An 11,184-nucleotide genomic window follows, 5' to 3' on the forward strand; every position below is an offset into this window, starting at 1 on the left:
TATTTGCAGTCATTTAAAATCCATAGATTAGGGCCTAATGAATGCATTTAAATTGACTAATTTCCTCACATGAACTGTAACAGTAAAATCTTAGAAATTGTTGCATGTTGCATTTATATTTTTGTTCAGTATATTTGAGCATTTCATCATTGCTGTTCTGGGATAGATAGGCCTATGTTTCAACACAGATCCAATTAAGAAAAACAATATGTTGTATAGCCTATTACATATTATTTGGGTAGTATTAATTTAACAATTGCTGCACAGCCTTCCATTTGAGTAAAAGTGGAAAATCTGGAAATCTCTACATTTTGCAGGAAGTCTATACATTTACCAATGTGGTCAATATGAAGACCTCCAGATAAATGTAGATTAGAAAGAGACTTTAAACAGTGATAAGCTTCAAGAGGCTATTTAATGTAAGCAGATTGGCTCCACTAGCACACTGCTGCACATAATAAACCAATCATTTTGTAAAGCTCAACATTCTAATTATAAAATGATATTATCAACATGAAATTCATGAAATTGTAGGCTACTCCAAAATATGATCACTAAGTGATGGAAGGTATACTTTTGATTATTTCCCCTTGGATACTGCTGTAAGAGTAAGCCTACAACATATGAAAACAGTCATAGAAATCATTAATGTCTTCAAGGATCTCCTTATACTCTGGGGTATCCCGGTCCAGGTGCATCTCTCTTTTCACCCATATTTTGAGGTCTTTTGCTTGACCATCGTTGATTATCCTCTTGTAGAGATATTCATCGCCCAGGTCAGTGTAGCCATGTCCGTAGTAGCTCCTTGTGCCTTCATCAGACATGTCAACTTTACCCTCTGTACGTAGTGCAGCGTCAACAAATCCTACAATAAGAGTGCATATTTTCAACTTTACAAGGGATTTTTACACATTGAAAGAATGAATGTTAGTGATTCAAACACTAGTCCTTCTCAACTACACATTGTGCCTAGGCAGCCAATAGTGTATGGGCGCTAGATCTGCACTATCATCTAGCTAGGCTTGATGTGCATATCGGGTAATACACTCGTGTCTCCCGTAGACGGCTTGTATATAAAAGCCTCCTCCATTCAGGCTGCAAAAGCATAATTTACCTCGTTAACTAATTTTAACGGTGAGAAGGCAGAAAATAACAGGGAAAATATGCATACTACCTTTATGAAACCCCATTTTCCACCACCATTTTCATATTTTCAGACAATTTAGGATGCTGCACACAGCGTTCTAAAAAATGGTGGTGGAAATGGTGTTTCATAAAGAAAGTATGCATAGTTTCCCTGTTTCCCCCCCACCTTCTCGCCATTAAAGAGAGGGAAATTATGCCTTTGCAGCCTGAATGGAGGATGCTTTATGTATTAGCTGGTCCATGGGGGGCATGACTGTCACGTCCTGACCCTAGTAAGATGTAATTTTCTATAGTAGAGTAGGTCAGGGCGTGACGGGGGTGTTTTGGGTTTTTCTATGTTTTCTATTTCTATGTTTAAGTTCTAGTTTTTCTATTTCTATGTTGGGGTTGTTTGGGTTGATCTCCAATTGGAGGCAGCTGATCCTCGTTGCCTCTGATTGGAGATCATATTTAAGTAGGGTTTTTTTCTTCCTGTTTTTATGGGTGATTATTTTTTGAGTAGTGTTTGTTTCTCTCTGCGTCACGGTTTGTTGTTTTTGTAAATTCAGCTATTTTGTGTATTGCAAAAGCTTCACGGCTTTAATAAAATGTGGAACTACAACCATGCTGCACTTTGGTCCGATCCTTTAGACAACCATGACAGAATAACCCACCATCAAATGACCAAGCAGCGTGGGCAGGAGGACTGGATTAAGCAGCGTGCCCGGGAGGAAATGGCATCCTAGTCGCTGGAGGAGTTGGAGGAAAGGATAGACTGGACTTGGGAGCAGGTATTGGAGAGATACAACAGCCTGCCGGGGAAGCAGGTGGAGGCGCGATACCAACGGCGAGGCAAGTGCGAGAGGCAGCCCCCCCAAAAAATGTGGGGGGTCACACGGGGAGATTGGCAGAGTCAAGTTGGAGACCTGTGCCAACTCCCCGTGCTTACTGTGGGGGGCGAGTGATCGAGCAAGCACCATGTTATGCGGGGATACGCACTGTGTCGCCAGTGCGCAGCTACAGCCCGGTGCGCTCGGTGCAAGCTCCTCACAGGTGCCGTGCTAGAGTTGGCATTCAGCCAGGAAGGAGTATCCCTGCTCAGCGTTCCTGGTCTCCGGTGCGTCTTCTCGGCCCAGGTTATCCTGCGCCAGCTCTACGCACGGTGGCCCCCAGTTCGCCAACACAAACCTGTGCGACCTGTCACAACGCCTCGCGCTTGTCAGGCTATAGAGGTTATCCAGCCAGGACGGATTGTGCCAGCCATAAGCTCCAGATCTCCAGTGCGCCTCCACAACCCAGTATACTCTGTGCCTGCTCTGCGCACCTGTCCTCTGTCGACGCTCTCCAGTCCGGAGCCTCCAGCGACGTTCCCTAGTCCAGAACTCCCAGAGACGTTCCCTAGTCCAGAACTCCCAGCGACGTTCCCTAGTCCGGTGAGACCTATTCCAGCTCCACGAATGAAGCCTCCAGTGATGATCTATGGTCCGAAGCCTGTAGGGATGATCCATGGCCCGGAGCCTGTAGAGAGGATCCATGGCACGAAGCCTCCAGTGATGATCCATGGCACGGAACCTGTAGTGATGATCCATGGCACAGAGCCTGCAGTGACGGTCCACAGTCCGGAACCTCCGGAGACGGCATACAGTCCGGAACCTCCGGAGACGGCATACAGTCCGGAACCTCCAGCGGCAGCCTGCAGCCCAGAACCTCCAGCAATGATCTACAGTCCGGTTCCTCCGACGACGATCCACGGTCCGGTGGTACTAGAGCGGAGGGATCAGCGGGTGGAGCGGGGATTACGCCCCGGAGCCGCCTCCTCTGCTGGAGGTTAAGGTTATGTGGACTGCATTTGAGCCGCCATAGACAATTATCACCCTCCCTACCCTGCCTTTTGTTTTGTGGTTTCTTTATTTATTATGTTGCATTTGGATTCTGCACCTTTGGGGGGGGGGGGGGGGGGGGGGGGGGGTGAGTACTGTCACGTCCTGACCCTAGTAAGATGTCATTTCTATAGAGTAGGTCAGGGCGTGACAGAGGGTGTTTTGGGGTTTTCTATGTTTTCTATTTCTATATTGGTTGTTTGGGTTGATCTCCAATTGGAGGCAGCTGATCCTCGTTGCCTCTGATTTGAGATCATATTTAAGTAGTTTTTTTTTTCCTGTTTTTGTGGGTGATTATCTTTTGAGTAGTGTTTGTTTCTCTCTGCGTCACGGTTTGTTGTTTTTGTAAATTCAGTTATTTTGTGTATTGCAAAAGTTTCACGGCTTTTAATAAAATGTGGAACTACAACCACGCTGCACTTTGGTCCGATCCTTTAGACAGCCGTGACAATGACTGTATTACCGGGAATGCACATCAAGCATAAATTACGTACCAGCAGGACATAGGGGTGCTGCGTACCCCCTGAAAAATCATAATAATACAAAAAATGACACACAAAACAAATAATCTCACAAAAGTAGTGTACTGGGCCTTTTCTTTATGCCAAATCATAGCACCTTCACCCCCAAACATCTTCCCGCAGCTATGCTAAATGATAGCACACCCGGTGCTAGATCTGCACTATCGGGTGCCTAGGCTACTACAAGTTCATTAAACAATCTTAAACATTGACGGAAAGACAAATACTGGATACCTTTGTAAGATTTATCTTTAACACTAAATATCCATATGATGAGGGGAATATATATACTACTGGTAAAAAGTTTTAGAACACCTACTCATTGAAGGTTTTTCTTTATTTTCACTATTTTCTACATTGTAGAATAATAGTAAAGACATCACAATTATGAAATAACACAGAATCATGTAGTAACCAAAAAAGTGTTTAACAAATCAAAATATATTTTATGTTTGAGATTATTCAAAGTAGCCACCCTTTGTCTTGACAGCTTTGCACACTCTTGGCATTCTCTCAACCAGCTTCACCTGGAATGCTTTTCCAATAGTCTTGAAGGAGTTCCCACATATGCTGAGCACTTGTTGGCTGCTTTTCTTTCACTCTGAGGTCCGACTCATCCCAAACCATCTCAATTTGGATGTGGCCAGGTCATCTGATGCAGCACTCCATTATTCTCCTTCTTGGCAAAATAGCTCTTACACAGTCTGGAGGTGTGTTGGGTCATTGTCCTGTTGAAAAACAAATGATAGTCCCACTAAGCCCAAACCAGATGGGATGGTGTATCGCTTCAGAATGCTGTGGTAGCCAAGCTGGTTAAGTGTGTTCTAAATGAATTCTAAAATCTAAATCACAGACAGTGTCAACAGCAAAGCACCCCCACACCATCACACCTCCTCCTCCATGCTTTACGGTGGGAAATACACATGCAGAGATCATCCGTTCACCCACACCGCATCTTACAAAGACACAGCGGTTGGAACTAAAAAATCTCAAATTTGGACTCCAGACCAAAGGATATATTTCCCCTGGTCTTATGTCCATTGCTTGTGTTTCTTGGCCCAAGCAAGTCTCTTTTTCTTATTGGTGTCCTTTAGTTGTGGTTTATTTGCAGCAATCGACCATGAAGGCCTGATTCACACAGTCTCCTCTGAAGAGTTGATATTGAGATATGTTTGTTACTTGAACTCTGTGATTCATTTATTTGGGCTGCAACTTCTGAGGCAGGTAACTCTGATGAACTTATCCTCTGCAGCAGAGGTAACTCTGGGTCTTCCATTCCTGTGGCGGTCCTCATGAGAGCCAATTTCATCATAGTGTTTGATGGTTTTTGCGACAGCACTTGAAGAAACTTTCAAAGTTCTTGAAATATTCCTTATTGACTGACCTTCATGTCTTAAAGTAATGATGGACTGTCGTTTTTCATTTGCTTATTTGAGCTGTTCTTGCCATAATTTGGACTTGGTCTTTTACCAAATAGGACTATCTTCTGTATACCCCCCTACCTTGTCACAACCCAACTGATTGGCTCAAACGCATTAAGGAAAGAAATTCCACAAATCATTTTTTAACAAGGCACACCTGTTAATTGAAATGCATTCCAGGTGACTACCTCATGAAGCTGGTTGAGAGAATGCCAAGAGCTGTCATCAAGGCAAAGGGTGGCTATTTGAAGAAAAATATAGTTTAACACTTTTTTGGTTACTTCATGATCCCAAATGTGTTATTTCATAGTGTTGATGTATTCACTATTATTCTACATTATAGAACATAGTAAAAATAAAGAAAAACCCTTGAATGAGCAGGTTTTCTAAAACTTTTGACCTGTAGTGTATATATGTATATATATATTTTACCAGCATCATATCTGAGCATCTGGGAAGCTATAGGATGACCCATGATAAAAGCTTGCTTCAGCATTTTTATTGCACAATCATCTTTTCCGCTTAGAATTGTTTGTGTCAAAAGCCACCTGTGAACAGGAGGGGTAAGCATTAAAGATAACACACAGAGCAGGGGAGCTGCACAGGCCATGTCCAGAAACAACATCTTACACCTACCCCCGTGGAATTTGTGGTTTTATGAAAATATGGGATAGGTATAATAGGACTGCAATGAAAAATAATATGCCTTTCAAAATCCTCAATGGAAATGTTTAAAAAAAAACAGTTACTTTCGGGAATGTTGTTAATTTATCATTTGTAACCAGAAAAGTCTGTCATTGTAAGGGTAAGGGGTTGTTTCTGTTTTTTTTCCCCAATTTCACTTGTTCAGTCCCACTCAAGCAGGGTTGGGGTCAATTATGAATTGAGAATTGCTCTTTAATTTTAATTTAACTCTTGAATTAGGAAGCAGAATTTGAATTAATTTAGAATTAGATTTACATTTTTATTTAATTCCATGAAATTCAAATGGCTTATTTATCTATCACCATAGAAATGTTTATTTTGACATCATGTACAACCTGGTCTCAGAGCATGTTGTATTATTCTGTACGTATCCATTTAATAGGATAGTTTTCGCATGGTTTCTCATGGTACACCTTAAATTGTCCATCACCCATTTCGTATGATATGGTACGATTTACAATTCATATTATATTATAAATTTGCAAAATGCACAATATGTTACAAAATGTACAATACTTCTAGCTAGGTGTTAGCTAGGCTAGGGGTTAGGGTTAGAAATTATGGTTAGGGTTAAGTTTTTTAGTTAGACTAAAGGGTTAGGGGAACGGGTTAGCTAAAATGGTTAAGGTTAGGGTTAGGGAAGTGTTAGTTAAAAGGGTTAGGGGAAGGGTTAGCTAATATTCAAAGTTGTTGCAAAGTAGCTAAAAAGTAGTAAGTAGTTGAAAAGTTGCTATTTAGCTAAAATCGAAACGCCCACCCACCCATCCACCCCAACCAACCACCCTACTTTCGTTTTTGCCTTAAGTTACCATCTGTCTTATGTAACCATACCAAACGTAACATGTCATACTAAATTGTGTCCTGGATTTACTTTCACTATGTCACGTCTAGACTATGAGACCAGGCTGTCATGTATGGTTACCAACACCATGTAGCGTACATCTAATTTAAAAAATGCATTCTCCTTTAACAATTTTGAATAATTACAGTGGTCTGGAAATATTCTAAGATCATATAATAATTCATAAATCCCTCAATATTTTTTAATATCAGATATTTTTTGGCATTATGCATTACATCAAACACTACAGTATGGAAGGGAACAATCTAACATTTCATGACAAAGAAAAATACTCTGAGTTATAATAAAACAAATATTTTGAATGGTATGTGTATTCATTGCATTAATAAGTGGCATATCCTTTGGATAAAACATTTGTCAAATGAAAGAGACTTTCATGTTTCACGTCTCAGTTGAATTGGCTTGAATTGCTTTGAATTAAATAATATTTCCTGCAATTGAAATTCAATTCAAATGATGCTTGATGAATTGACCCCAACCCTGCGCTCAAGGATTAATAACGATTTACAATCTATAAGGGGAGGGAACTAGTACACACATTGGGGGAAAGCCTTGAGCATTTCTAAAGCATTCACCTGCATATTTTAGATTCTTTGCTGCTACCAGTGGTCAGAGCATCTCTGTGATCCTGGTAAAGAACCCTCATGGTTAACAGGTTCCGTCCAGTTGGGTCATAATCAAGGCTCATGATCATCTCATGAAGCCTTGGATTCACTTGTAGGAGACGATCCAGTCGTACATCGTTTAGGGCCTTCTTCAGAGAATCTTTAGGTGGAATATGGTCTGCCTCCGTAATGCCTTTATTCTCCTTATCACGCCGAGATGGTCTAAATTTTTTGTCACTTATGAGGAGAGAAGAAGAATTAGTAGGTTAGGTTTACATCATTTGTTTGTTAACCTCGTCCCCAGTCTTGAATTGCTGGTGCGTAGAGCCTGGTAACAGTGTGGGACTATTTGGAATTTAGGGGGTGTGGATTTACTAAGTGAAATGCTAATCAATTTATATTCTGAGTGAATCACACGATTATGAGGTGGCTCTAAATCGAGGTGGGAATGTGGATCGAGCCTGTGACAGTTGTATTAGACGGGACTTTAAAAAAAAGTATGTTAAATCACATTGACCGTATTATTTTTGAGAAGCCCAATTGAAAAGTATTTCTAAGATGCGTACTTTCTGATTTTCTAAACTCATTTTAAATCACTTGTGGTGCTGGCGTTTGAAGTCCACAATATAGGGGGGAGGTTCTAAGGATTATGCTAAAGGATGGACTGAGAGATCATTCAATTAAAACCAGCGGTTGTTTCATCCGCTTCTGCCATAGACATCTATTCAACTTCCATTCTGAGGCCCTGTGAAACCATACGGTTCGACAGAGAGCCAGCTGGTGGACGAGATTATTCGTTTTGTCAATGCAGTTGGAATTATATACATGCTGTCATGAACATTAAGTCCTAGGCCTATCCATAACAAGGCCTATTGTATTCAACTATCAAAGTAGACTTTAATCATGACACTGGAACTTGGGGCTTCTAACCCCTTTAAAACATTGTGTGTTTGTTGTTCCTCTATTTCTTCTGCGTCCACTGATAGTAACCATTAGTCTGTGTGATTAACGGTAGCAATGTTTATGAGACAAGAGCGGATCCCGAAGTGGTCCAGGAGCAGTTTTTCTCACAAAAACGTTGGTCGAGTTCGAATAGGTTTAAGCTACAAACTATTGAGACTCTCACAAACATGTACTTGTAATCTGTTTTGCTCTATGACGCTCACAAGCTACACAATAGTAGTTCGAAGGTAAAGAGTTATTTTACATAGAAGATCAAAGGAAATAAATAGTGTCTATAATACTCTAATAAGTTCACATAGTTGCTGTCACAAACTCCAAACTCCACACAGTTGTCACTAACTAGTTGAATATTCATTTCCCACTGAGCAAACAATTTCTATACTTACAGCATTCTTATAAATTCATTTTAATCAGATTTTTGTTTGGTGGACCTTATTTTTCTTATTGACATTCATCAATAAAATTCATGAATGCAACTGTTTTTGTGCTTTTCTTGTAGCCCTGGTTGTCCTGAAAATAAACCGGTGAAACACTTCATTGTGAGGCTAAATATAAGGGTTGTACGTGCAGATAAATAACAGTAGTGATTTTTATTTTTTACACATATTTAACATCTTATTTTTGGGGGCACAAAACTACCTCCATACTTCCATTAGTTTGTATGGGTTACCTTCAGACTTCCATTGGTTTGTATGGGTTAACTTCAGACTAGTGCTGGGACACTTGTGTGGGTCATAGAGCAAAACGGAGAATCCCATCGTGTTCATTCTCCCCTTTCCATAAGTTTGTAGGCCAAACCTTTTGGACGCTATAGATGTTTCCGTGAGAAGACCGAGTTTTGGGATGTCTCATGGTCTGTAGTTCAGCCACCTTCCACTACAGATGCGGAAGGTCGACATAGGCGAATGCAGTGGGTTGAGACGCAGCCCATGCCAAAATATCTGATATCTTTAGTTTAAACTGACAGATTGTGATCGGGATATTTTTATTATGTTACTTAGATTGACTCACAAGTCCGTCAAAGAAAAGTGTGTGAGGTGGACTTGTCTGCTACCAAAAATGAATCCACCATGGTTCTGCCTCTCACACCAGTCCAATATCTCCCCGTCATCCACCCAGAACCCAGAAAATTGAGTAGATGGCTGAAGTACTCCGCTCACACAGTATTTGATTCTGGGTTGATGAGATTAGGCCTAGGTCTACCTGTACCTCCACACAAAAATGTACCGAAATGATAGACTTACTCTTTATATTTGTGAACATGTCCAAGGCCGTAACCTTTTATTATGCCATCATCATGTTCGTCATGACGGCACGGTTCTTCTCTCTTCTTCCTAGCGTTTCCAGTTTTTCCAGAATCTTCATTAGATTTTTCCTCCTTGAACCATGTTCTCTCGTCACCAAAACACTTGTGAGTTCCTGGAGAAATACAAAGTTTCTCCTCTCTGTTCTTTTTAACCACCTTAATAAATATAACCACTCCTACCAGCACTGCTGCCCCCCATCCGACTGGCCCCAAGAACCCTAACAGCCCGAGGGCTGGAAGACCCATTTCAACTCCTGGTAGTCTGCAATGTCTTGTAGCCCAACTCTTGGTTCTCAGCAAATGTGTCCTCTCTGATCTTAACTCCGAAAAGTTAGAATCTTGACACACTTAGATAAGTTTGTCATGCGGCTTGCGGAGTTGTGCAATATATGACCAATAAGTCCAAGTTCTAAGTGTGTGTGCGTGCGTGTGTGTTTCTAAGTGAAAGAGAAAGAGAGATGTTATACATTGCTGGGTGAGGAGTGCCTGCTGAGGAGTGCCTGGTTACATACACACGTGCGCACATGCACACACCCACATACTGTTCACACACATTCAGACAGAAATATGCTATGTGAAACAAACATGTCTCTCTGACATGGAGATCAAGGAATCATGTCGGCTCTTTTCATGGCCTTTCTATCTGCAATGCAATATTTGGTTGTGGGTTTATGAGCTAAGGCCTAGGTCTACCGGTACTTCCACACAAAAATTAAGCAAAATTATAGACCTACTCTTTAAACACACTTAGAAAAAAAAAAGGTTATTCGGCAGTCCCCATAGGATAACCCTTTTTGGTTCCAGGTAGAAACTTTTTGATTTCAGGTTGAACTATTTTGCATGCTTAAGAAACCCTCTTGATTACTGTGCATGCTCCTACCATGTGCTCCTAATTGAGCACTATTGATTGATGCATTGAGAAATGTGATTGATCATTTTGTTTAAGGTGTGGCTGCCCAGGCGACGGTGCAGGTGAGAGGGAAGCCACATTTTTTAGAGCTGTGGCAGATGTTGTACTTCAGAGTTTCTAGAGAAGTTAAAGTTGTACTTATCAACAAATGGGTAATATATTGTGCATTTTAAAGGTGTCTAGTATCATTCAGTGAAGTTTCATATGATTTCTCAAAATGGTCACAAGACCGCAAGAACATTTGTCCAAAGTGTACTTATAGCTTTGGCACCAGAAGTCTACATTCAACAGCTTTAAAAACAAAAACATTGTTAAAATAAAGCATTTATGATGGATGAATAGTTTATTAATCATTTAGAAAGCATTGTTCCTAAATGTATAAATATTAACGTCAGTAAGCTATTCATAAACAGTATTTTATCAATTTATAAATGATGTATTAATGATTAAGAAGATCCATTAAAAGATGTTTGATAATTGTATTTTCATACTTTATAGTTATTTATAAACTAGATATAAATGAATTATTATTGCAATTACAAACCAGTTGTAACAGACCTGTTATTGGTTGATGAAATCATTAAGAGAGCATTAGTTAATGGTTGAATGACTTGCCTAGTTAAATAAAGGTAAAATAAAATACAAAATAAAATAAAAATGTAATTGTCTAAAATGGTGATATATGTCACGTCCTGACCAGCAGAGGGAGTAATTGTTTAGTATTTTTGGTCAGGACGTGGCAGAAGTACTGTGTTGTATGTGTTTTTCTGGTATTTCTGTTTCTATGTTGGTCTGTGTGGCTCCCGATCAGGGACAGCTGGTTATCGTTGTTCCTGATTGGGAGTCATATATTAGGAGTGTGTTTGTCACCTGGTTTTTGTGGGTT

General features: G+C 40.4%; 1 protein-coding gene across 1 annotated transcript; it reads right to left on the reverse strand.

The window, feature by feature from the left end:
• Positions 1–396: 396 nt before the first annotated feature.
• LOC115171684 (uncharacterized) lies at positions 397–9,830 on the reverse strand. The gene is made up of 4 exons (XM_029728725.1): positions 9,327–9,830; positions 7,090–7,356; positions 5,380–5,495; positions 397–865 (listed from the first exon to the last, which is right to left on the reverse strand). The coding sequence occupies exons 1-4, from the start codon at positions 9,632–9,634 to the stop codon at positions 615–617; spliced, it is 942 nt and encodes a 313-aa protein (XP_029584585.1). The 5' UTR covers positions 9,635–9,830; the 3' UTR covers positions 397–614.
• Between the last annotated feature and the right edge of the window lie 1,354 nt (positions 9,831–11,184).

This window comes from Salmo trutta, chromosome 32, assembly GCF_901001165.1.
Source record: "Salmo trutta chromosome 32, fSalTru1.1, whole genome shotgun sequence".
NCBI classification, from domain to species: Eukaryota; Metazoa; Chordata; class Actinopteri; order Salmoniformes; family Salmonidae; genus Salmo; species Salmo trutta.

What these genes read in the sequence shown, in the direction of transcription:
- LOC115171684 (XM_029728725.1), bottom strand. Translation starts at nt 9,634, where the DNA reads ATGGGTCTTCCAGCCCTCGGGCTGTTAGGGTTCTTGGGGCCAGTCGGA. An exon ending in CATGTTCACAAATATAAAGA is followed by an intron (nt 7,357 to 9,326) that starts GTAAGTCTATCA and finishes TCTCCTCATAAG; the next exon opens with TGACAAAAAATTTAGACCAT. An exon ending in AAAGAATCTAAAATATGCAG is followed by an intron (nt 5,496 to 7,089) that starts GTGAATGCTTTA and finishes TCCTGTTCACAG; the next exon opens with GTGGCTTTTGACACAAACAA.